The 27782-nt window shown below is 44.6% G+C and overlaps 1 protein-coding gene across 4 annotated transcripts in view; it reads right to left on the bottom strand.

Moving 5' to 3' along the window:
• Positions 1-27782, bottom strand: part of IGF1R (insulin like growth factor 1 receptor) — a 314484-nt gene that overhangs the window by 52902 nt on the left and 233800 nt on the right. For 2 of the 4 annotated variants that reach the window (XM_054450719.2, XM_054450720.2), the window contains exons 3-7: positions 18788-19100; positions 14660-14808; positions 11952-12096; positions 2674-2888; positions 149-275 (exon numbers count right to left, since the gene is read on the bottom strand). In XM_054450719.2, coding sequence (XP_054306694.1) covers positions 149-275; positions 2674-2888; positions 11952-12096; positions 14660-14808; positions 18788-19100 — 949 coding nt within the window. Of the gene's footprint in view, positions 1-148; positions 276-2673; positions 2889-11951; positions 12097-14659; positions 14809-18787; positions 19101-19538; positions 19620-27782 lie in introns of those variants that run through there. The other 2 variants (XM_054450727.1, XM_054450729.1) reach the window with 2 other exon arrangements.

Below are 27782 nucleotides of genomic sequence, written 5' to 3'. Positions count from 1 at the left end.
GAGGATGAAGTAGGAATGCTCGGTGTGGCTCTCCCTGGGGACTCTGCTGACCCCCTGTATTCAGCCAACCCATTCAAGGATCAAAAGACTGGCCTCTCCCATTCGTAACCCTGTCAACAGAATGGCATCACCCAAAGCAAAAACTCACGCTTCCTTGTAGTAAACGGTGAAGCTGATGAGATCCCTGTAGTCAGGGGGCCGGTACCGGTGCCAGGTTATGATGATGCGATTCTTCGACGTGGTGGTGGAGGTGAAATGCAGGACATCACTTTCACCTGGGGCAAAGAGTACATCTGTGAGTGACAGAGATTCATGTGTCTCTGAAAAGCACCTGTCTTGCTCGGCACTGCTTCCCCCTTCCCCAAAGCTGGTTGTATATGCTAAGTTCCCTTCTGGGCTTCCTCAGTGGCTTTCTCGTTTTCCACTAAGAAATCATACATTTCACTATGCAGAGCTCCAAGGGTTCCATCCTCTGTTTTAGGTCAATCAGTTACGCTGGCTACTTGCCCAGGGACTTGGACATGAACCTGGGTTTCCTAACCTGACAACAAGGGGCGACGTCAGTGAACGAGGTGAACGTATCTTTCTTCTCCATCCCTAAGATCCTGGCTATGAAAGGGGGCCTGGTAGGGTGAAGGTGACCCTTTAGGCTGCCCTGAAACTTCTTAGAGAGACGATGACACTTGTTCTGCAGTTGTGGACATTTGCCTGTTCCTGTACAACCACCAAAGACAGGTAAGAGAACACAGATGTGCCACAGAAAGGAACTTTTCTTGGTCTAAACTTGGTATCAAACTAGAAGGACACAGGAACTCCTGTGAGGCCTCCAGCTAGGGCTGACAAACAACAGGAGGCTGGATTATGCACTGACAAGAAGATCTCACTTGGCCAAGCCTAACGTGCTCTATGGGAAGTAGGCCTGGCTGGCGGGTATGGCAGGGAAGCTGTGCCAAGTGTCTCTCTTATTCCTTGGACCAAATTCAAACTACGATAAGGACCAAGGAAAGACTGATGACTGCCCACCCTCATGGAGACCCAGAGCTCTCTGACGAGTTGTCCTTTCGCCCCCTTATCTGCCTGAATCCCACTACACACTCAAGAGGTGAAGCAGCGGGACTGAAGACAGTAAAAGAGCTAAGAAGTCTTCGGGACAAAATGTGCGCAACTGAGATCGGGAAATGTCACAGTTCCTGCTGAAGTGTTATTTAGAGAGGAAATCATGATTTTGCTTTCAAAAGAAAATAAATGGCTACTATGTATTATCATCTGACAGGTCAGACTGGCTGACTCTAAGGAGACAAGCACTCTGAAATACTCTGATGCATCCGATTTTACTATGATCTGAACGGGGAGCAAGGCAGGGGCTTTGCAGGGACAGAGGGGGCAGGGGACGGCAGGCGGCGCTGGTCGTCAGCCTGCTGTTCAGCCCTAGGTCAGTCAGCATGCTTCCCTCTAAGATCCCCCAGAGCAACAAGTGTCGCCAGGTAAATCCAGACACCAGCAAAACAAGCCAAAGCCAAACACGCATCAGTTCTGATTTACACTTACATCTATAAGTGTGTCTGTGTGCACACACGCACAAATCACTCTTCATCAAATTACTTTTTTTCTAATACCCTTCCCTTATTAAAAGCCAAAGGTGAAAAGATGATTTACTTTTATAACCCTATCCAGCCAAAGAGAGCCACACCATTCTCAGCAGCCGTATTCTACACAGGGTTAGATGAGAAAGGCACTGCTGTATCTCTGATATGAGACCTTAAAGTTTTATAACCAGTACAAGGCTGTAATTATATTGTTCTCAATTTAAAAAGCAGTATCAACTCAGGGATGCAGGTTCACTCCATCTTTTTCATGTTGGGGTGGGAGAAACAAGGAGGCCGAGTGTAAGGGACAGGAAACCCGTGGCCCACAGGGGCTGTGCTTAGGGCAGAGCCCCCTCCACCCCACAGGCCTGTGCTTCCCTTCTGTGGGAGCAGGAGGGTAGAGCTCACAGGGCTGGAGCACACTGGCTCTTCCCTGAAAAATAATCGGACAGGGCATGGTGGCTCACGCCTGTAATCCCAGCACTTTGGGAGGCTGAGGCAGGTGGATCATTTGAGGTCAGGAGTTTGAGACCAGCCTGGCCAACAGGATGAAATCCCGTCTCTACTAAAAATCCAAAAATTAGCTGGGCGTGGTGGCGGGTGTCTGCAATCTCAGCTACTCGGGAGGCTGAGGCATGAGAATCGCTTGAACCGAGGAGGTGGAGGTTACAGTGAGCCAAGATCATGCCACTGCACTCCAGCCTGGGTGACAGAGTGAGACTCCATCTCAAAAAAAAAAAAAAAAAAAAAAGAAAAGAAAAAAGAGAAATAATCTGTGCACCTGTGTATAAAAGGACATTTAACTGTGCATTCTGTAAGGAGCACTTTAAAGTTTGAGAACCTACTTGTAAGTGTTTCACATACTCACAGAGATGCACAGAATTTATAAATATGAATACATCACGTATCTGCCCACTACTGATTGTGATGACATATAAGTAGGAGCAAAGTGCTAGTTAAGATGGTCTAGTGGTCCCCCATGTGAAACGAGGAGGGGCTGCAGAGGAAAGCTGCCATCACACATAGGAGAAGGGTCTGCTGTCATCATGATGGTCGGGCCCATGGTGTTTTGGACGCTGTCACTCACAGGAGGCTCTCTCCCCGTTGTTCCTGGTGTTTATGTCCCCTTTGCTTTGGCGTCCTTTAGTCCCCGTCACTTCCTCCATGCGGTAAATTTCAGAAACACATAATTTGGGATTGAAAGCAAAGTACATTTTCCCTGCTTTGATGGTCAGGTTGCGGTGGTCCCAGTCCCATAGTTGCTGCAAGTTCTGGTTGTCGAGGACGTAGAAGGAGTAATTCCTAGAAGCACAGAAATCGCTGTTAGCGCACCTGCCCTTGGCCACAGTCCCCTCTAGCCTGCTGGCCACGTAACACAGGTCCTCTTTGCCACCTGCTCCACAATACATTTCCTTTGCCAATAAGAGATTTAGTTATTAACACTACAGGAGAACAGATAGTTGCTATTAACAATGGCAACAAGATGATTCAAGGATAACATATCAAAATCGGTAAGATGCTAATTAATTTTATGACCTCTACTACCATCAAATAATACTTCTTATACCAGAGGATGTTACTAGAATCATGCCCAAGAAATGCCTTTGGTTATTTTTCTCAGCCAAGTATGTACAAGGTGCTTGAAAGCAGTCCATGAGAGAACAGACATGCTCTGCTACCCAATCGGAACAGCATACACTTTGCTCTAAAGTCTCCCATTATCCATGGAAGTAAATCCTGCCCAATCAGCAGCATGATGGGATAGGAGACAGCATGAGACAGGGAGACAAGCTTGTGGGGGGTCAACCCTGGGCCTTCTCCCTCCCTCATTCATCTTTCATTCTGAGAAGCCCCAGCTCCAGTCCCTGGAGGTGTCGGGGAGGAGGAAGAGCTGCTAACAGGCAGTGCCCTCGGGCGTCTCATCTAGGCAAGAGGACTCGGAGTCCAACACCGTGGTTCTCCAAGTTCAGTGTGCACAAAGCTTGTTTGCAAAGTGCTGGGCCCCACCCCCAGAGCTTCTGATTCAGCTGGGGTGGGCAAAGAATCTGCATTTATCACAAATGCCAGGTGGTGCTGACCCCTGCTGTGGTCCCTGGACCACACATGGAGAACCAGCAATCTAGGAGAGGCTGAGTTCCAGTGAGGTGGTGGAGGACCAAAGCCCACCAAACCAGACATGGCTTCTGCCCCAGAGGGTGCGGATCCAACCAGCACAGGAAGCCATTCTATCTGGCTACCAGGTGGCAGGACAAGTCCATCCCTGGAGAGGCAAGAAAGCAGACAGCTACGGCTTGGGTCTAGACAAAGATCCCTGCAGTGAGCCTTTCTCTCTGGCTTCCCCAGGAAGGCAGCAGGCAATGCCAGGGCTGACAATCTGAGTCCTCTGTGCTGATGGGCCTGATCCCCATGGACCGTGAATCCTTCCTCTCCTCTTCCTGCTCTGCTTCTTACTAAGTTTAGGAATCAGTGCAGTACTTTGAGTGATTTCTAAGATCCACTCACAGATCTAATGTATAAACACACAAAGGAAAAAGGACCCCAGCCCTCCCTGCGGAGCCAGCATAGCCAGGACAAAACAGAACCCCTAAGGCTTCCTCTGCCTTGGAGGCTATGTCCATTGGGGATCTCTCTGCATCTGGTGAGGTCTTCATTTACACCCAAACCAGGACCTCTAACCAGCTGGTCAATCCTCAGCCTGATTCTCATTTACAGTAAAGCACAAGTTATGGTTACAATACTGCCAAGCAGCCCTGTAACATTTTCCCGAACATTCACAAAGGGAGGTCAGACCAGGAGGGAGTTCAGAGACTGGGACCCAGAACCAGAAATGCCATTAATGAGCTGCACAGCCACGTGCAGATCCCTTAGTGCTATTTGTAGCCCTGTTTACTCACTCGTAGGACAACAAGGGGAATGCACAGGTGACATCTAAGCTCCCTGTCTACTTTAAGAATGCCCAGAAGGAGTCACAGAGCCACCACGGAATCCGCCCCACAAGCCTGAAGCCCAACCCTTTCCTGAGCACTGGGCTCTGTCCACACAAGTGCTGGGGGTGGAGGTGGGAGTCCTGCCAGCACAGGGGTGCAGTGAACACACAAGTGAGTCGAAAGACAGAGCCTCTGAAGCTAAGTCAGGCTCCTCACAAGCCCATCTTTAGGCCTCTGGACACATTAGTGGCCACCAAACCGGTAGCAAAAACTTGCGAGTCAACAATTCCTTCCTTTCAGTAAGGGCTCACTCCTGAACACATAGCTTTCCTGGAAAAGCAGCATAAGACATTGTCCAAATGATTCCAGATCTGGTCAATGCAACACAAGGCGTGTTTCCTGGGGAGCGGTGCTAGGATATGGCCCAGCTGGCGCTACTGTTGCTGGAGGTAGGCCCCATCCACACCTGCTGTTTCTCACTACCAGGCTGCAAGTGACACTGCTGGAGGTCAGAAGGGCTCCCTGCAGTCATACAACTGAAGGAGGGATGGAGTGGAAATGGATGTGTCCTATCATAAGTCCATTCTTGCTCATGGATTTCTCCAGCTCCAAAGCAGACTCTGCAGCGACGCACCCCCAAATGTCGGGCTGCTTCCAGGTACCTGAGTTAGTTACAGGACAAAATCTCCTTGTTGATGAAGAAACCTCTGGGCTGCCGGTAAGGACCAATTAATCAGGCCAAACGTCCATCTACACCCAGAACCAGGCCTCTATTAGTAAACTAATTTCACTAGCAGAGAACAGAACCACACCAAAAATACCTTCTGAACAAAACATTCTTCTCCCCCACAGGAGGAAGCATGAATTATAAATCAGGAATTTGACAAATGAATGGCAGGCACACTGAAATTCTGTATATTTGATTAATCACTTTGAAAAGCAAGATTATCTTTTTACAGTAAACACAAACTTTTTTTACAATCATTGAAGAGGCTGGGAGCCAGGATACCAATATCAATAAAACCCAGGCATTATGGAGCCTGTGGAAGCTAAAGAAAAATAAAAATAAAACCCTTGTCAAAATAATAATCAAGCCATTCATGAGCTGCCTGTCAATACCATGCTTGTTTTTCCAGCCACAGCTTGGGGCAAGGCTCCCCGCTAAATTCCTTCCATGATTAGGTGAGAATTAAGAGAAGGTAAAAGGCAGAGACCTGTCTGCACATCTTTAAAATATGCATACACTAAAGTTATCATTGTTTCCTGAAGAAAAAGACTACTTAAGTAAATTACTCAGGAAATGCGATTTCCTAATTGTTTCTAAGCTTACAGCCTTTACATTCAAAGAATGCTTTTAAAAATTAGGTTTTTTTTTTTTTTTTCTTGAGACAGGGTCTCACTCTGTAATCCAGGTTGGAGTGCAGTAGCACAATGACAGATCACTGCAGCCTCAACTTCCCAGGCTCAAGCTACCCTCCTACCTCAGCCTCCCAAGTAGCTGCGACCATAGGTATGCCCCACCACGCTTGGTTAATTTTTCTTTCTTTCTTTCTTTCTTTCTTTTTTTTTTTTTTTAAAGAGCTGGTATCTCACTACGTTGCCCTGGCTGGTCTCAAACTCCTGGGCTCAAGCAATCCTTGGCCACGGTCTTCCAAAGTGCTGGGATTACAGGTGTGAGCCACCGCACCTGACCAGTTACTTATTTTTCTTTAGCTTCCATATGCTCTATGATATCCAGATTTTATTGATATTGGTATCCTGGTTCTCCGCCTTCTCTATGCTGTAAAAAATGTTTGTTTCTACAATTGGGTAGGCCCTATCTCCCAATCTGTAGACCACACAGGATGGGAACAGTTGGTTATCTTCCTGAGGACATCTCTATGTTATCTCTATCGATATTTGAGTGGTGAAGACAGCCCCAGGTACAGGGTTCAGAGCACTCCATCTGGGAATCCAAAGGTCAGGTCTGAGCCTCATCTCCAGCATTTACTGAGGAATACCTCTGGGCAAAAGATTTATTCAGCTCTCCCAGGCTGGAGTCTCTCAGCTGCAAACTGGGGGTGTCTTCCTTGCTTTTCTGGCCCTGAGGCCAGTTGAAAGAATTGGATGGGCTAAACATAAAATGATACTGTGAGCTTTTAATCACCCCACAAAAGTGCAGGATAACCTGTGCTACTCTCTAAGGTGTCAAAGTCCCCTGGAACAAAGTCTCAGAACAGGAAGGTCCTGTGCCCTGATAAATGGAGCTGAACCCGAGGTCTTCAGCCTACAGAGGTAGGAAGGGACAGTTTCCCCATTTTCAGTGCTTGCTGACATATTGAAAACAATTCTGCAATTATACAACCAATCATTCCAGTTCCTTTCTTCAAGGAGAAAATTGCCTCTTCACGGCTGTCTCTAGGGGGCATCAGAACCCAGGACACAGGCTGTCATCAGCAACAGAGCCAGCTGCAACTCATAAGAGTATTTGGCCTTTTTTGCCTTTCTGCAGATGCTCCCACCAATCCATCTGCAAACGGGCTGGTTTATATCATGTCCACTCTCCCCCAAATCCAATATTTACATCAACCTTAGGGGTTCAGCAAGCGTGGATATGTCTATCTAGGTGGAACCAGGCACTATACAGATATTCAGAAAATGTTTCCTCTTTGTTTTGTTAGGTGTTTCTTAAAAATAGCTTTACTTCTGAAGTATAATCTGCCTATCAAATATTCACCCATCAGGCTGGGCGCGGTGGCTCACGCCTGTAATCCTAGCACTTTGGGAGGCCGAGGCGGGTAGATCACCTGAGGTCAGAAGATTGAGACCATCCTGGCTAACACGGTGAAACCCCGTCTCTACTAAAAACAGAAAAAATTAGCCAGGCGTTGTGGTGAGTGCCTGTAGTCCCAGCTACTTGGGAGGCTGAAGCAGGTGAATGGTGTGAACCCGGAGGCGGAGCTTGCAGTGAGCCGAGATCGCGCCACTGCACTCCAGCCTGGGTGACAGAGCGAGACTCCATCTCAAAAAAAAAAAAAAAAAATTCACCCATCATTCCATGAGCTTCCGTAAATTTACACAACTGTCCAATCATCACCATTACTCAGTTTCAGAACATTTCCATTATCCAAGAGTTCCCTCATTCCCATTGGTGGTCAATCTCCACCTCTTCCTTGCAGCCATCCCTGGTCTGCTTTGTCTCTATAGTTTTGCCTTTTCTGCAAATTACATACGAATGAGTCATACAATATGTAGTCTTTTGTGTCTGGATTTTTTCTTTTCACTTAGCCTAATGTTTTAGAGGGTCACCCATGTTGTAACACGTGTCATACTTCAGGTCTTTTTATTGTTGAGTAGTCAGTGTCCTTTGTGCCACATTTCATTTATCCATTTATCTTTCTATCCACTCATCTGTTGATGAACATCTGAATGGTTTCCAGTGGGTCTTTCTTTTGGCCTGGGGGTCGGGGGAGTCCCGGGAGGCTATTATGAGTAATACTGCTACCAACATTCATACAAAGTCTTGTGTGGGCATGTTTTCATTTCTCTTGGGCGGATCCTGGAATTGCTGGGTCACAGGGTTGAGTGTATATTTTCCAAAAGTCCCAGGGAAATGTGAAAAAGCGGCCATGTTTCAGCCTAACCTTAGAGCTCCAAGAAGGTATTACAAAGCACTGTGTGTTGCAAAGTCAAGTGGTAGGAACCAAAGCATAGAAATGCCTATCCGCGAATTTCAATTCTTTTAACTCACCACCCTCCATCTACCTTTTCCTTCTTCTTTTCAAGGCAACAATCCTTAGTAGCACCAAAGAATGTGAAATTTTAACTCCTTAGTTATCTGATGCCATCAGGAAACAACGTTGTCCAAACAAGGGGATTTTCCAGATAGTGAAAACATTCTCTTACTCAAGAGCTTAAAAATAAGCTATTTTATAAAAATCATGTACATGTGGATTACAAAACCTGTTTCCCTTGTAAACAGCAGAGCAGCCTTGATTTTCTTAATGTCTAAGGTCATTACTCTAGAAATACACCCTAGTGGTGTCCTTGAGGAAACCATGGCTATGGCTTTTGTAACTGGGTTACAAAATCAGCTCACACTGAGTGCGATATAAAAGTCAACAGGCTCTGAGTGAGGAATAAGAGCTCTACTCTAGGTAAAATGCTTGAATTTTCTGTTCTGGATGGCTCAGGAGACTTTTTGAGAGGGATCTCAGTGACATTTTGGAAAGCCAAGGTTGTCAGAGTTGAAGGATCTCTGTACCTTGAATTGTTCTGTTCTCCATCAAAAACAAAAGGCTACAGAACAGAACTTTCATCCTATTGAACCAAATGGAAACATTTATGTTATCACTGACTATAAAAGAAGTTCAAGAAGGCCGGGCGTGGTGGCTCAAGCCTGTAATCCCAGCACTTTGGGAGGCTGAGGCGGGCGGATCTCAAGGTCAGGAGTTCAAGACCAGGCTGACCAACATGGTGAAAGCCCGTCTCTACTAAAAGTACAAAAATAAGCCGGGCGTGGTGGTGCGTGCCAGTAATCCCAGCTATTCAGGAGGCTGAGGCAGGAGAATTGCTTGAACCCAGGAGGCAGAGGTTGCAGTGAGCCGAGACAGCGCCACTATACTCCAGCCTGGGCAACACAGCAAGATTCCATCTCAAAAAAAAGTTCCAGAAAATAGTGTGACATGTGTAACAACATGGGTGAACCTCTAAAATATTAGGCAGCAGTGTGAGGGGAAAATACTTGGGAAAAAAAAACCGTCAAAGTGCTTTGTGATATGCACATGAGAAGAAATGAAGGGATAAAGCAGTGGTTTCCAATCTTTGCTGCCTGCTGAAGTGCCTAGGGATCTTTAGACAAGCACTGATTCCTGGATCCTAACCCCAAACGCTCCTATTGAATTGGGGTGGAGGTGCAACTTGGACATCAGGATTTCTCAACTCCACCCCTGCCCCCACCCCCAATGATTCCATATGTGTAGCAAAGTTTGAGGAACACTGGGATAAAAGCTATCTTGGCTTAAACCAAAAGCATACCGAAATAAAAATTTCAGACAGCTCTGCTAACACTCCTCTATTCAAAAGCCTTGAATACGTTCCATGGTCTACCTAAATTATAACCCTTTATACCTGGGTGCAAAACATCTTACGTAACTCTAGTACCACCCACCTCTCCAGTGTTAGTTGCTCAACAGGCCCCAGGATGCCCCAACTCGTTGCCTTTGCTCCTGCCACCCTACCTTGAATTGCCTTTCTTCACTTCAATCCTCTGCTCTCCCCAAGTTTTTCCCGAAAGCCTTCAAGGCCCATCTCAAATGCCACCTCTTGTCAGAAGCCTGTCTGATCTCAGGTATCTGGCTCTTCTCCATGCCTAGGGCACATTTCTTTCTTTCCCTTGTATCACGGTGCGAGTTCTGCTTTGCACTGCTGATGTTTATCTGACTATCGTATCCTGTCCTTCTCCTTCTCACTCTGACTCTTCCCTTCTTGCAGAAGAAGTGAGGGCAGCTAGTGAAGGGGCCAGACCTAACTCTGTCCCTGAGTCTAAGGAGAAATGAACAGTTGAGGTGTTGCTAGCGGTCTCAACACCTGAAGCAAATAGAGCTCTTGGGGAGCTCATCATTGTGAGGATGGGCTATACCTTTGTGGTCATGGGCCAGGATGACAGGGTGAGAGAAAACTTCCCATCGGGAGGTGAAAGATTCTTAAGAGCCCAAGCTCAAGAGAAAGCCTCTTAGAAGCAGCACGCGGGAATGAAAGGCTGGAACCAGCATCCTTGGAGCTGCAGGATTACTGGGGAGCAGCAGGGAAAACCCAAGGCCCACTTGCCCTCCTCTGCATCTAAAATGGTAAGAGCAGGCCAGGGGCCCAGGCTTACCTGGAAAGCCTCCCAAACACCTGAGCACGCATCCTTAAAAAGATTTTGCTGATGCTTCAGGTTTTATGCAAGTTTCAGATAATGAGAAAGACATCATAAATATTCTTGCAAATAAAAATCAGGCTTTAATTTCTAACTACACTTAAGTGCACAATACTTGGGTAACACTCCATGAAAAGGTAATCACATAATAATTCCTAATAGAAATTAATTAAACTCTCCTCTCAGCATTCACCTCTATGTCTATCATTTGCTTAGTCTAGAAAAAATAAAAGGTATATCATTAAGCAACAAGAAAATTTGACAGCTACTAATCTGCTAAAGAAGAAGAGCTCACAGACACCCGAGATTCCAGAAACACAAACCTACTTAGAAAAAAAAAAAACAGAGAAAAAATTCATTTTAAAATTTAATACAACAAACAATAATCATCACCTTAAATTGGTAGGGCCTCAGCTTGCCAGGTAAGTGACTGAGGAGTCTGGGGCTGGGCGCAGTGGCAGCCTCCTTCGATTTGCAATGAGAAAGAAGTTTTTTAAGGATTGGTTTTCCCAGTGGGGAGGACACTGTGCTTTTCAAGGATGGAATGAAGAGCTGCCCGCTCTCGTTAGCTCTATCAGATGATGGAATTTTAAGAATTTAAGACTGACCAAGAGTTAGTCTGAGAAAAACAGGGAGGCTGTAAAGAAACCCTTATGCAGTAACTTTATCCAGTTGGGGCAGATAAATCAGCAAAGACAACCTTTCCCATGACCTTCTCGCCTCCTTTTTTTCCTAAATTATTTTCCCAAATTCTCTTTAGAAGGAATTCACTGCTTAATTGATAACTCCTTTTATTTTGAAGCATTCACTTAAAGCCGGGCAAGAGTCGTATTTAAAAGGGAGAGTTTAAAGAGAAAAGTACATATGCAAAGGTACACACAGGCTGACGGCTGGAAAGCAATTGTGCACGCAATAACCACTGGCTTTTATTCTCCAGTGAAAAGCCCACGGTTATTTTAAAACCCCTATCACAAAGCAAGCCTGTGCCAAGGCAAAAACTCTATCAATAGCGCAAATCCTGTAAACTAATCAATAAAAACAATCTCATGAATCCGGGTTTCTTTCTAACAAAATGAACCGCCCATGCTCCTCCAATGCTCTCACTTCCAATATCTTAAAAGATGGAGTAGTTGTGTGTAGTAGAGTACAGCATCCTGAGGCAGATGAGGGTCGCACAAACAATGATTTCACAGGGAGGTGAGCACTCCAGACCAACTGCTGTCACTCTTGGCAGAAAAGCCCTAAGTGCACCCCGTCTGCCATCTCACTGGTCACAGTCAGACACGCAACCCTTGACTGATGAGGCAAAAATCCAGTAAGGGTGAAAACATCTCTGTTTTCCAAAACAGCAACCTCCTAAGAATGGAGAATCATGACTCTACTCAAGACCTACTAGAGCAGCACAGGCAATACTGCGGCTTCCTACTTTCTTCTATTTAACAAGGCAGAGAGGGCTCTTACCTCAGCAACACAGTTTTATAAGCACGCTGCTTATTCTGTAATAGGAGAACATCAGCTCATGAAATTTGGGGCACTTACCCTTCTAGCTGCTCCTCTCCTAAGATGAGGCGAAGGTTTTTTAGGAAGGACAAGGAGACCAAGGCATGAGAATGGCGGATCTTCACGTAGCCCGTCACCACCTCGATGAGCCCCATGAAGTTCTCCAGTTCTGAAGCAATGTTATCTACATTGAAAGGGGATTGTGTCAAACTGTGTGCTCACTTGGTGTACGGGTGACATAGTCGGATTCTTACAAACACAAGTGAGAACAATTCAACAGCAGGTGCCCCCTGAGATGCTCATGCTCCCAGCACAGGACTGGCCACTCCCTGACAAAAACACACTTCCCTGGCTTGACTCTCAACAACGACTCCCGGAACGAGGCCTCCCAGGCAGCGGAAGCCAAGTTTCTAGGAGGCTAGGGGGTACTGCAGCTCCCAAGCTGATTAACAAAATATAAAATCATAAATACCAGACTGCCAATTAGCTAAGGCTGACGAACGTAGGGAACGTCTTTTAATATGCTCTGTCAACAGACAGTATGGCCTCCACAGTACAAGGGCATGACTAAATCAACATTTTCTCCATCTCATTAGGAACTGCCTTTGCTGCCTTCCTAATTCCTAAGATACAGGGATCTATATTTAAAGGTTCCATTTTACTAAGACTAGAAGAAAATATACCAAAATGTTAACAATGGCTATCTATGAGGGATTTTTAAAAATTCATTTCCGCATTGCTAAGTTTTCTATAATATTTATGTATTGCTTTTATAACTAGAAAATAGTTGGAAAAATAGTTGCTAATAAAGATGTACAAACATAATATGCAAACAACAGGTTTCATCTTGTTTAGTCTACCTTTTTCTCACAGTAAACAAAAACCAATTTTCAGTTCAACTAATGCTGAAATTATAATAAAGACTATAATGAACTGAGTGTGGTTCAATTAATGGGATTTTACTGTGTATAATTTATGAAGACATATTTAATAAAAGGCTCTATTTTGCTTTGAGTTGATACAAATAAAATAATAAGGGTACTAAAGGACAAAGCCCTACATCTAATTTAATTTAATAGCTTTTCAAGAAAAATTAAAGGGAAATTCAAGTCGGAAACATAAGAAGTTGCGTGCAATTGATGTTTTAAGGAAGAGATCCCGAATTTTAAACGTGGGGCAGGAAGCATGCCTTAGTCAAGATCAGGAAATTTACCCTCTAATGAGATGTCCCATCATCCTAAATCCAATCTATTTCCTGCAATGGACATAAACCGGAAGACACATTTCATCATCATGCATAAATATGTACCAATTCCTTCATAAATGACACTTCTCCATAGATTTAATTCACAGATTAAAATTTCATCTTCAGGACAGGAAGATAAAAAAGTTTAGGCACTCAAAAGGTATGTTCTAGGGATAAGCAAATTAAAAGTAAATGAAGAAGTGCAGACACAGCCAAAAGAATTAAACTTCAGAAATACCATGAGAGTAGGAAGCCCTAGTTGTGGGAACAAAGTTATCTCCATCATGGAGGGCTGGGAGTGGGTGTATTGTGAACAACAACAAGGGATATCAACAAATTCAGAAGAACTAAGCAAAAACTTGTTTCTGTCCTTTCTAAACCTTAAGAATACAGTTTACTCATTTAACAAATATTAAGGAAAAGCACATTCTCAAAATACATTATTTTTCCTCTCAAACTGTAAAAAAAAAAAAAAAAAAAAAAAATCTTCATAAAAGGATTTCCCCCCAAAATTCCTTTCAACTTCAAAGCCTTCTTACGATATTTATTCTAGCTTATAAAACTATCAGTACCTTGACCAAGTGGTCCCAGTGGCAGAGAATTTAAGGCACCATTACTAGAAGCCCTTGGCAATGAAAAATCAGAAGTGAAAAGATTTTTAAAATTATCCAGGCATGGTAGTGTGTGCCTGTAGTCCTAGCAACGTGGGAGGCTGAGCAGAAGGATTGTTTGAGACCAGGAGTTCCAGGTTACAGTGAGCTATGATTATGCCACTGCACTCCAGCCTGGGTGATACAGTGAGACCCTGTCTCAAAACAAAACCAAAAAACAAACACACAAAAAACCAAAGAAGCGAAGAGATCATAGGCTAAGTCAGTGGGAAATCCTTTGCACAAACCCAAATTAGAAGCAACTTACCAGGAATGCCATCTACTGCAAATAAAGGTCATTGTACAGGGGTGAGACCGAAACTTTCTATACACAATGACACACACTTGTATTCTTTTGTCTCTCACAAGTAAATTTGGAAATCTAGCATTCTTTTGGACTTCATAAAATTTTAACATGATATCACTAAACCTCCCTTTGCTCAGTCTTCTCAGTAAATTCAAGTAACCAAAACTCTTTAGACTTGAAAGATGTGTGGATTTGGCTACAGCTGGAGTCTGCTGAGTCACACGTCTGATCCAATGGTCTCTTCTGGGGTTTGTATGTGTCAGGGCTTGCTTCTCCTATGCAAGATGTGACTAACAAAAAGATGAGCGATGACCCTCTTTACAGGAATAAATGATGTGCCAATGGCTAAAAAACAGATTGCCTTTCAATCTGTTTTTTATCTTTCAGGGAAACTCAAAGAAGAGACGTCATGCATGAGGCTTACACACCATGTTGTTTATCTAAGCCCATATTTTAGTGGTGACTCAGGGATGGGAGCATGAAAAGCATCAACAAAAGAAAACCATGAGATCCAGCCATTTTTCCAGTGGGATGGAATACTTACTCCCCCGTCGGATGTTAATGAGCAAATTGCCCTTGAAGATGGTGCATCCTTGGAGCATCTGAGCAGAAGTAACAGAATCAATGGTCTTTGTTTTCTTTTCTTCCTCACAGACCTTGGGGCAAGGACCTTCACATGGGATGCAGTACATGCTGTTGAAGAAGAAAAAAAAATCAAAACCACAGTTAATTGAGTCTGTCTTCTTGCATTAAAAAAAACCACAAGGATACGCTTTTTATTGTTATTACAGCATGCATTAGAAAAAGCAACTGTTTTGAAGTGTTCATGTGTTCACATGGTATCTCATCCCCAAGCCCACTCAAGATAAGCCACTCACATTGCAACCAAAAGGAGAAACAGCCTACAAAGGAAGAGCGTGTTGCTTGCTTCCAGACAAAATACATGATGCATCCTCAAGGCATTTGTGTATCATAGGCTGTTGACTGGTGAGCCAGCTGGTTCCATGTGGGAGAGATAGTGTTGCAGAAAGGAAGCTCTGGGGGTTCTGGAGGAAAACAGAGCTGCTTTCTGATAGTGACCCTGGCCTGTGTACCTGGAGGAGTAGCTAGGAGAGAAGACAGGGACAGCAAAGGGACTGCAGTGTCTCTGCCTAACAGTAGTCTAGCTCCTGCAGTCAGTGTTTTGGCAAAGCCCAGTGAGGGATGCCAAAAGGCATGTGGTATAGCACAGATCCATTATTTTCTTGCTAAAGCACAACTGAAATTATTTCTTGACAGTGTTTTGCAGAAACTTGTAAATTGATCCAAATGTTGTTTTCGCTGCATACACAATAAAAGCAAGGGGTTTCCATTACTTTGTAATGAGCTCTTGTTTCAAATACTATCCTGAACATGCCACGAACCTCCAAGAGTCAGGGACAAGTAAGACTGGCACTTTTCCTGCTTACCTACCATTATGTAGGAAATAGCAGACAAAATGCTAACTCAGCAGCTGAACGTTTGGGATCTATAGTTATATATAGAACAAGGGTCAGAAAGTTGGATTGATTTCCAAACAAGACAAATGATACGACCTTATGCGATGTGTGTGTAATAGGATGGTAAGTTGGGGAGCCATTATATGTACATTATTGTTCTTAAATCATCTCTCAAATTTCATGAAGATAAGTAAAAACATTCAAGAAAAACAGTGTAAATTACAGATCTTTTTATTAATGTCCCTTCCCCTACCCATGAAGGTTATTCTGTATCCAAGACAAAGATGCAGGGTTCTGTTTGAAAAGCTAACAGGTAAACAAACCTTCTCTGGTATTTTCCTATTGTGTCTTTGGGAGAACGGGGGTCATGGCTTCCCCAAGGGTCCTGCAGGAACTGGACCCACCCACAGATGGGGAGAGTACTTCCTCTACCATTGCACTCAACATTCTCATTTCTAGCCTGGGTAGAGGCTTCCTTCAGCACTTTTTTACTTGGCCTTCTGTTGTTTCTAATTTATCTACACACCCTATAAATTCTCCATTTAAAAAAAATTTTATTTTAAAATAATTATAGAGTCACAAAAAGCTGCAAAGATTTACAACAAAATTACAGAGAGATCCCACATAGCCTTCACCCAACTTCCTCCAATGGTTACTACATCTTACATGATGTAAGTATCAAACCTGGAAATTAACTCTGCGTGTGTGTGTGTATGTGGTGCTGTGTCACTGATCACTTGTGTAGATTTGTGTAATCACAACTACAATCAAGATACAGAACTGTTCCATCACCACACAGCTCTCCCTGATGCTACCTGTTCATACTCACTGCCCTGCCCAACATGTATTTTGATAACATGTTTATAGATTAAGCTTCCTCAAATCCATTATGGTATAGAGAAGGTATAAACAAGATGAAAAAAAATATTTCAAAGTAATTGTCAAATAAGCCTCAAAGGCTGAGAGAAGGGAATTTATTATTCTTTATGGTGTTTTATTTTTAAACAAAAAGGTAGATGTATAGTTTTTAACGGACTGTAAGAATGAATAGGGGAAATAATGGCTCAATTCTCTGAAGAGTGCACTAGAGCGGAAGAAACATCACTGTCAAATGGACAGCATTCCCACTTTGCCACAACTCTGGTGGCTGCAGAATGACTGAAGGCCTCCAAATGTCATTAAGAAAATGTATCCACAAAACAAAGATGATAGCACACTGAGTTCATGGACAAGCTACCACTCCCCTAACCCCACCCCAAGGAGGAAGGTGATGTCTGAATAGTGTCTAAGCCTCAACTTGGTTCCACGCACTGCCCCTGGGCCCGAGGTGTGCACCAGTAAAAGCCCTTTTACACTCGAAGGCTGCCAACAAAATGTGAGTACAGTGTGGTAGACTGATTTTGGATGTAATATGTAGCCTCTACAGCTCATTGAAGTCCTTGGCCTATTTATCATTTTAAAGTATTCAGAGTAATTTTCTTCTTCTTGTTATTATCCTAATGGTTATAACAAATTATAAGAGGCAGAAAAGTTGCTCTACATCTAATACTATGAAAGAATGTATTATCTTTGATTTGAAGGTAAGCCTACAGTAGAAGCTGCGTCTCCAAATGATACACTAGAAAAAGAAGCCCCTTTATAAACACTTGCTCAATGTACTTTATAAACTGCAGCACAAATTATATTTCAAATTAACACCTACTTTTCTAACGATATTTTTATATTTGTAGAATAGATTTTGACAGACTCAGAAAGACAGGCCCCCTGGTGCTAATCATGAAGGAGGCATTTAGTCCACTAAAACAGAACTTTCCTAAAAGTTCTTTTTTTTTTGAGACAGGGTCTCTGTTGCCTGTGCTGGAGTGCAGTGAGGTGATTTTGGCTTATTTCGGCCTTGACCTCAAGGGCTCAGGTGATCCTCCCACTTCCAACTCCCAAGGAGCTGAGACTACAGGTGTGTGCCACCACGCCGAACTAATTTTTTCTATCTTTTGTACAGATGGGGTTTGCATGTTGCCCAGGCTGGTCTTGAATCCATGGGCTCAAGAGATCTGCCCACCTTGGCCTCCCCAAGTGTTGGGATTACAGGCGTGAGCCCCTAAAAGTTCTTTACTCTGCTCCAGGAAAGGGAACAGCAACCCCAAATCTCCAATCTTCTTTTGCTTTCAAAGTTATAGTTACCACATTTTTAAACAATGCTAACATCTTATTTCAAAAGTATAAACCAATGACAAATTTATAGAGGTCCAGTTGACATGTACAGAAGGGCATATGGCATTTGTTATAATGAACTTTTTTTTTTTTTTTTGGAGACAGAGTCTCGCTCTGTTGCCCAGGATGGAACGAAGTGGTGTGATCTTGGCTCACTGCAACCTCTGCCTCCCAGGTTCAAGCAATTCTCCTGCCTCGGCCTCCCAAGTAGCTAGGACTACAGGTGCTAATTTTTGTATTTTTAATAGAGACAGGGTTTCATCACGTTGGCCAGGCTGGTCTCAAACTGCGACCTCAAGTGATCCATGCACCTCAGCCTCCCAAAGTGTTGGGATTACAGGTGTGAGCCACGTGCCTGGCCACAAGGAACTTCTTTGCTTCCCAAGTGAAGTCTCAAAGTTCAGGAAGGAAAATGAAGGACATGATGAGCAATGAGGGAGGGTCAAGGTAGAGGGTGATGAGAGGAAGAAGTGTTGATGGAAAAATGTCGCTTATTTGAAGCTACTGCTTACTCTGAGCTCTTGCACTAAGATGTTTAGGTCTGCTTGCTGGTCTCAAGGATGGTGGTGGGGGCTTGGCGTGTCTTTTCTTTTGCACTTCCAAAGCCTCACCTGGCTAGCAGCACCCAGACTAGGAAAATCTAAAACTACAGTCCCCTGTCTCTTAGATGGCAGCTTGGCAAGTATCCAGAGAGACCATGAACTCTGGGTATCGAAACCAGCAAGCGAGTACTTAATTTCAAATGGCCACGCAGTGTGCACTTAAAATATAAAACAAACTGGTGAGCGGGGCGGTAAGCCATGCCAATTGTTCCTAGAATCTCACCAAACATTTAAGGTAAGCCAGCCCTCTCAAACTGACCCACCTCAGTGAACTTCCTGAGGGCTGCACCCGGATGAAACAACCGACAGAGTCTACCTTTGTGTGCTAGGGTAGGGGGTGAGGTGGGGCGGGTAGTGACCACACGTGTGGCCACGACTGACCTCTGGCTGCCGTTGCGGATGAAGCCCGAGGGGCACTCCTGCATGCACTCGCCGTCGTGGATCACAAACCCCTCGGAGTCGCTGCTCTCGGCGCTGAGGATGTTGGCGCAGAAGTCACGGTCCACACAGCGCCAGCCCTCAAACCTGTAGGTGTTGGGCGGGCAGGCAGGCACGCAGACACCGGCGTAGTAGTAGTGGCGGCAAGCTACGCAGGCCGTGTCGTTGTCAGGCGCGCTGCAGCTGCCCAGGCACTCGGGGTGACAGCACTCGTTGTTCTCGGTGCACGCTCGCTTCCCACATGCGCTCGGGCACACTGTGGAGAGAGAGAAGAGACAGAGATGAGACCGGGCAGGGGGGACACCGCCCTCTCTGGGCCTGGCCAGCATCCTTCTGGGTCATTTACTGCTACCACCAGCACCAGATCACTCATTGAGGAGACAACGCAAAAACACACTACAAAATCCTCTCCCCCCACCACTGTCCTTTCATACACCCTACGAAATCCTCTCCCCACACTGTCCTTTCATCCGCACTACGAAATCCTCTCCCCCCACCATCCTTTCATCCACACTACGAAATCCTCTCCCCCCACCGTCCTTTCATCCGCACTACGAAATCCTCTCCCCCCACCGTCCTTTCATCCGCACTACGAAATCCTCTCCCCCCACAGGCACTACAAAATCCTCTCCCCTCCACTGTCCTTTCATACGCACTACGAAATCCTCTCCCCCCACTGTCCTTTCATACACACTACAAAATCCTCTCCCCTCACTGTCCTTTCATACGCACTACGAAATCCTCTCCCCCCCCACTGTCCTTTCATACGCACTACGAAATCCTCTCCCCCCACCGTCCTTTCATACGCACTACGAAATCCTCTCCCCCCACTGTCCTTTCATCCCACTTAGACCTGCAGAGAGTCGGTATGTTTAAAGTTCAGCCTCTCCTAGGAACTCCTTGTTTGGTCTGGGACAAACCATTAGCTTCCGTGATCTTGATCCTTCCTGTCTCTCCCCATCTGTAAAATGAGGGGTAATACCCGCATCTGAAGGTTGCCTCAGGTGTGGGTCAGCCAGTGGAAGCCCTACAGGAACTCTATGGTTTATTAGTAATTTAAAAGGCATTGGGCTCTGCTCACTTTGTGTTTCAAATATGTTCCTTACTGAAAACTCTTTTAAAGCCTCAGTGTGCAGAAATGCTTATTTTGAAAATGATTAAACTACACTGTAGTAAAGACGATGCCATTCAAAATGACTTCAGGACAATTTCTGTTGGCTTAGATGATATCAAAGGTTTTACTTCAAATAAGCCAAAGCTGTTAGATGACCAAGAAGTCACCATGTCTGAGGGTCATTCTCAAGTCCAAGAATATGGGTGTGTTACAGGAAAGGGGTCCTGATCCAGACCCCAAGAGAGGGCTCTTAGATCTTATGCAAGAATAATTCAGGGTGAGTCTGTAAACTGAAAGCAAGTTGATTAGGAAAGTAAAGGAACAGAAGAATGGCTACTCCACAGACAGAGCAGCCTGGAAGGCTGCTGGTTGCCCATTTTTATGATACGCTAAACAAGGTGTGGATTATTCCTACCTCCCCATTTTAGACCATATAGGGTAACTTCCTGATGTTGCCATGGCATCTAAACACTCACGGCGCTGGTGGGAGTGCAGCAGTGAGGACGACCACAGGTCACTCTCGTCACCATCTTGGTTTTGGTGGGTTTGCGCCGGCTTCTTTACTGCAACTGCTAGATCAGCAAGGTCTTTAGGACCTGTATTTTGTGCTGACCTTTAACCTCATCCTGTGACTTAGAATGCCTTAACTGTCTGGGAATTCGGCCTCATTTTACCTAGCTCCTATTCAAGATGCAGTTGCTCTGGTTTCAATGCCTCTGACAAGTGGGTGAGTAGTATCTCTGAGCCCACAGAACCATAGGATATTAGAGGCCATCTCCTCTAAGCCTCTTCGTGTGCTCAAGTTAAATCAGTATCTAATAACCACAGAACCATGGTGTATCCCAAATGGATGAGCTGGCATTTATTTCCCTAACAATGCTGTCGTGATCACACTCTGTGGGCTGTTAATCTTACTTGTAAATTAAGTATAAATCAAAATATGAAACCTGGTTTGCATTATACATTTCCTACTTTATCCTCAAATTGGAAAACAATACAAAATTATTTAAATGTGTATCTTTTTGACTCTGACATGCAATGTGGAGTGGAGATTCTAGAATTTGTTTTTTCTTGTAATAAAAATACATGATTAAAAAAATCAGAGATCACAAACAAGTAAAGAGAATACAGAGAACAAGTAAGTCCACCTACCCACAAGTGACCCCTTTATTAGTATCTTCATGCAGACCTTCCCTGGTCCTTTCTTACGTATGTGCATGGACATATAAATACAAGTATCTATAAAAAGGACGAGCCATTCTGAAAGCTTTTTTTGGCATAAAAGATTGTGAATTCCACAAGCATTTAACAGCAGTACTACAATCCATTGTGGAATGTATCATAAGTTACACCTGTCCCCCAATTATAAGGTATTTCCTTTACTTTTTATTACTGTAATCAGCAAAGCAATCTTCATGAGCACCCTTAACATTTCATTATGATCAATTTCCAGAATTAATCTTGTTGGGTTAAACTGTCCTCTAGAAAGTTAGTGCTGGTTTACACACCCACTAGTTGCCTCCAAGAGTTCCTATTTTGCTGCAAATAGGTGAACTTGAAAACAGATATCAGAACTTGGACACGCAAATGAATAGTGTTATCTCTGAAGAAAACTGTCATGATACTGTCAAGATTAAAATACTTTTGCAACTTTCTCTTTTGAAGTCATCCTTTGACAGAAACAACAGGTTGCCTTCCATTATTTATTCTTCTTGTCGTTTTCAGTAATTTTTAGTTGAGAATATAGCCATCCAGTTACAGACTCCATCTCCCAGCCTTCCTTGTAGCTAGAGGTGGCCATATGATTTAAGTTCTGGCCAGTGAGACATAAACAAACGTTGTGACTGGAACTTCCTGGAAGACTCGTGGGAACAAAGAGGGCATGGCCATCCTCCTCCTTGCTAGCTGGAATGCAGTAGTAACGCTTGCAGCTCAAGTACCAACCTTGGACCATAAGGTGAAACATCAAGAATGGTGAAGCAAGATAAAAGGAACTTAGTCCCTTATGAGAGTGGGGCCGCTAGGCTAACCCTGGACTGCTTACTCCAGACTTCTTTAGATGTGAGAGAAATACACTTTTATCTTGTTTAAATGACTGCTATTCATATATGCAACTGAACTAATCCCAACTCAGACATGTCTTCAGAGCTATCTATAAAGTGAAGAAGAAACCCATTCCTGTCCATTTATGCCATTTTGTTGATAAGGACTGTCTCTCAATGACTCCAGGCTATTTCCAAACACTAATCTAACCCACAAGTAATAAGGAGTTACCCATCTCTGATCACACCAAAAAAGTATGCATTTTATGAGTTCCTAAAATGTTGGGATATATATGCTGTCTACCAAGGTGACTTTCTTGAAGAGGATAACAGAAATTTGAATGTACAAACCTAGCATATTTGCTGTAAACACACACACACACACACACACACACACACTCTCTCTCTCTCTCTCTCTTTCCCTCTCTCTCTCTATCATCAAACCCCCACTTGAAGACAGTTAATAATTTCAAATATATCCATTACAGAGGTCACTTCAAGGTCCAAGATCTAAAGAAACACTGAAATTGGGTAATCCAATTTCATGTTTTTAAACTGGTAACAACAGAATATAATTCCATCTATTCTTCATTTATTCATTTAGCAACTATTTAATGTGTGCTGCACCTGTGTGCCAGACAGATGCACACAGGATCAGCGACAATCCTGTCCCCAAGGAATGGATGACATAGCAAGTACAGGAGTGAGTGGAGCTGCCTGGTATTTCCTGGGCTTCTGGGTGCCGGGGAAGGTTTTGTGGAGTTGAAAGTGGAAAGATAAGCAAGGGAGGAATAGAGAACACAGCATGTAAATGCAATCACATGTAAATGCTTGTAAAAGCAACGAGGTCACTATGGGTGCAAGGGCTGGGTGTTAATGAAGAAGGCCAGGGACCACAGCTTGGGGAGGCACCAAAGGCCTTCCAAGAGGGTTTAGCCCAACTGTGGATAATATGAAGCCATGGAAGGGTTTAGGCAAGGGAACAACATGGCCAGATCTTCGTATCAGAAAGGTTAGCTGGCCGCAGTGCAAGGGACATGATGATCAGAGAGGGTAGGGCTGAAAGGAGAGAGGGACCAGGCTGGAAGAGAGCAGACTCTCAGCCTATGTTATTCCCACAAAATTCATGTTGTATAGTAGATCTGTGAGGTTCAATAAAACTGGCTACAGAAACAACGCTCACATTCCTGCCCATCAGGCGTGTGCCGGCAGTATTAAGCATACACCCATCTCGGAGCACTGAAGTCCCTGGAGGCTGCTCTTCAGACATCACCATCACCGTGCTTTGTCATTAGAGGAAGGAAACTCTGAGAATCTTACCATCACCATCAGACACTAACTGAGGGGACCAACATCTACTTGCAGAATCCCTTTCTCTGACAATTTAAAGAAAACATTATATAAAATGATGTGTAATAGACATTAAGATCAAGTAGCTATTAATGCAGTAGTAATAACTCAAGACCGTTGAAAAGAACAGAAAAATGTCTCTCAGCACTTGCTTGCGAATAGTTATACCTAAATATCGATGCTGGGATTTTCCAGGATGAGAAAGAAAGAAAAAAAAACTTGACAAAGTACTTGTAGATATATTCCGCATTTCCCACACATCTGAGCAGTGGTCCCCCGAAACCTCCCAAAGGAGTGAGTGAAATTATACCATCCAGTCAGTCAGTTCATGCCACAACTGATACACAGGCTGGGGAAGTCGGGTTTGTTTCGGTGGTGGGAGCTATTTCTGAAGGAACTTCAGTAAAACCAACCAGGAAAAATCATTTTCTTTATATATAGAGCAACTTCTTAAAGGGATCACAAATCAAGGGGTTCCTTCGTGTTAAATGATGCAAACTATGCATAAACACATGCTCTATGGGGGAGTAGCAATGGAATGTGATGGGGAGAAGAGGGGAAGGTCAAAAGGAAAGGTGATCTGTTTGTTAGAGGACGAACTGCATAAATAAGCATTGCTCCAGAGACGGACACCATGCTCTCCTCACTGAAGCACAACCTGAAAGTATTCTAGGAGGCAAGCAAGAGAATGCGAGCAAGTGTGGGATTAGAAAGTCCTGGAGCCAGCCCCAGAAGCCCGCTGTAAATTTTGTCTCATCTCAATGTATATAAATATTATTAGTGTTGAGGACCATTAAGGGAATTTCTTGAAAAGCCCCAGGCAGTGTGTCTCGCCAGCAGATGGATGGCTGTTCCATGTGAGCGCCAAAACTGAGAATTTCATCTAGTACCAAATTTCCAATTACAGCGCTATGGGGGAAAGGAAGGGACCCTCTTCTCTGGCTTCCATGAATAAACACACTGAGTGCGATTAAAGGCATTTCAGCTTTTAAAAATAGGAGGAAAATAGAAGCTGCTATAAACTAACAAATATACAGAGAAAAAAGCAAACTGATTTTGCCCATGAGATCCTTCTATTCCTTGGAATTCTTACAGTGACCAACAATAAAAACAAAGGCCCATCTAAATTGTTGGAAAAGCTAACATGTCCCACATCCACCACTAAAAGGACTGGTTCAGGTTTGCAATCACATAAAAACGAGGCACTGCACTTAAAAGCTCGTTCTCTTCATTTTTTTTTCCTTGGGGGGAGAGGAAAAAGAGTCACACACAACAGCCTTTAACTCTCTCCTTCTCCAGAGTCCTTGAATGTATCAAATTATTTCTAGAGTTTTTTAAAAACCATTTGTTTTTGTTCTTGCCAGAGTTTTTTTTTTTTTAATTTTTTTTTAATTTTTTTTTTTTAATAATCATTAGTTCGGAGAAACCATTTTTAAAAGCACACCATAGGCTGGGCATGGTGGCTCATGCCTGTGATCTCAGCACTTTGGGAGGCTGAGGCGGGCATATCAACTGAGGTCAGGAGTTCAAGACCAGCCTGCCCAACATGGCAAAACCCCATCTCTTACTAAAAATACAAAAATTAGCCAGATGTGGTGGCACATGCCTGTAATCCCACCTACTTGGGAGGCTGAGGCAGGAGAATCGTTTGAACCCAGGAAGCGGAGGTTGCAGTAAGCCAAGATTGCACCATTTTACTCCAGCCTGAGGGACAAGAGCAAAACTCCATCTCCAAAAAAAAAAATAGGAGACTCAACCTCTTCACAAGGAACAAAACATGAAAGAGGGGCCACCTGGCCATACAATATTTTACAATGCAAACAATTTTATCCCCAATCATTTCTAAAGGAAAGAACTTATTCTGTAGATGTTCAAATAAGGTAAAGCTTCTGAATCAAAATAAGAAGAGTTTAGGGCCATCTCAGCTGTTTCTGGGTTGCCCTAAGGGACACACCACTGTTCCATATAAACGCAGGGAGGCTTTCCCTAGCAGGTATGCATCCTTACGCAGGAGGATTAACTACTCCTAACTTCATGAAAGTGAGCTTCAACCTCCAAAGCGCATCAGAGAGATACATGGTCCAAAGAGATTTTATGATTCTCTTGCCTTGCCAGGAGAGGAACTGACCATAAGACAACACGGGGAGGAGAAGGAAAGGGAGAGTGGGGAGGGCAAGCGAGGGGCTCTAGGTGAACTGACATGCAGCGTCCTGCCCCAGCCTGAATAGAAGTCCACCCAGGACATGGGCATTCTTCTCCAGAAAGGACTTAGCTCAGCTGAGCGAATGAGAAAGGCTTCTTTTGATTTTAGCAGTCAGGCCTCAGGTAGGTTACACCCTATAGACGTGGCAGGTTCAGGGACTCGGCCCAGCCCTCCCAGGGCTCACAGCCTGAGGACAAGCAGTGGGAATATGAGCCAGTAGCAAGCAAAGGGTACATTACGGCTGCTTGCCAGCGGAAGGGACTTCCAGGCCAAAGCTGGACAAGTAAGTAGGAGCTAGCAGGTGCATGGGGATGTTGGCAGAGCCGACAGAGTGCGGGCCAAGAGAAGCAAAGGTAACAAAGACAACCTCAGCACGACTGAAGGATGGAAGCACTGGAGACAGAGGGGAGGGGAGACTGGGAGGGAAGATGGTGTGCCCTGAGGTAGGGAGAGCCTGGAACAGCCTTTTAATCCAGCAATAGGAGTTTGGACTACTCTTAAGAGGAAAAACACTATTTTAAGCAGGAGGCACATGATCAGATGTGCATTCTAGCCACAGTGGCCCAGATCAAGAGGACAGCAGTGCAGATGAGGAAAAGCTGGGTAGATTCAAGATATGTCCAGGACCATCTGGAAAGGCACAGAATTTCTTTTTTTTTTTTTTTTTTTGAGACGGAGTCTCGCTCTGTCACCCAGGCTGGAGTGCAGTGGCGCAATCTCAGCTCACTGCAAGCTCCAGCTCCGCCTCCCGGATTCTTGCCATTCTCCTGTAGCTGGGACTACAGGCACCCACCACCATGCCTGGCTAATTTTTTGTATTTTTAGTAGAGACGGGGTTTCACCGTGTTAGCCAGGATGGTCTCAATCTCCTGACCTCGTGATCCTCCTGCCTTGGCCTCCCAAAGTGCTGGGATTACAGGTGTGAGCCACCATGCCTGGCCGGGTACAGAACTTTTCTTTTGAGGGGTACAGAAAGATCAGCTCAGTCTGGGATGTGTTGTTTTTGTGTACACATCCAAACGGAAATGCCTGGCGTGCAGTTTGTATGGACGCAAGCAGGCGTGATCTGAGCTGGAAATGTCCTGGGGTGTGGTCAGCAGATGGATGGAGAGGGGACTGTGGGTGGGGTGTGGGGGAGGTCTGAGGATGCCTGGGGGACCCAGGAGAGATCCCAGCACACACCGTGGCCAAGGCTACCACCGTTCACAGGGGCCTAGCAGCCCCCCAGTGGAGTCTTCACTCCTTTAGAATACCCCATTCCTTCAAAAGAAATGTGCTCGAGGGGATTACAGTATATTCATCTGTGAACTCCCAGACCCATGTTTCACCCTTCTCTGTCCCCAAGTCTAAGTAACAATAATAATGTATTTGTAGAATTATCTGGAGCCTCATGAACATGGTACCAAGGGCCTAAAGGCAAAGAGTTTTCAACCAAGGGTTGGTTCTTGCTGCCTTCTGTCTGGTCTTCAAGCTAACCAGAGTGACGATAAAAAGAGCCCCTCCCTCAGGGGCTGCTTAGGAAGGCTGTGTGCCCTGCTGCTTTTCCAGGGAAGCAGAGGCAGCCCCGCAAACACTTTCGACAGAAAGGGTATCTTTATTTCCAGCACCCACGAATGACTGCAGAGGGGCTCAGGGAGCCCATGGCTGGCACAGGAGGAGGACAACCTAGCTGGGGCAGGCACTGAGTCCACTTAGCTAGCAGGTGTGCCACCATGCTCTCGCCTCGTAAAATAATCTTCAATCAATCCTCGCTTCTGTCCTCTCACACACACTACTCCCCAACCCTATCACCCCAGTGAAAAGACAGTGATGGTGAGCACAGGCTTCTCAGGCTCAGAGAGCCACTGTATTACACCTTGGCGTATTAGTTTGAAGTTCTTTAAACAAGTCTGCTAGGTTGGAAAAGGAAGCTTAGTTGAAAACGCTTAAACCCATGAAGTAAAACCAAATGCTGCACATACATACAGTAAAGAAATATTTTCTCAAAATGAAGACAAGAGGATTCTGTCAAGCTTCTGGTCATCCTAAGGAATGGTTGAAGAAAAACCCCACTGAGCCACTGCCTAGAGATTCCAGGAAGAGTTTAAAACAACTTCCAAACAGGTTTCTGCCTGGAGCCGCAGCCATTATGCGGAATCAGCTATGCATGGCAAAAGAAAGTTCAAGTGGCAAGCTCTGTGTCTTAAACGTTCACAAAAGAAAATCACATCGGCAACATTTCTCTTCTCA

This window comes from Pongo pygmaeus, chromosome 16, assembly GCF_028885625.2.
Source record: "Pongo pygmaeus isolate AG05252 chromosome 16, NHGRI_mPonPyg2-v2.0_pri, whole genome shotgun sequence".
Lineage (NCBI taxonomy): Eukaryota > Metazoa > Chordata > Mammalia > Primates > Hominidae > Pongo > Pongo pygmaeus.
The sequence above is the reverse complement of the archived record's forward strand: the minus strand, read 5'-3'. Positions and strand labels throughout refer to the sequence as shown.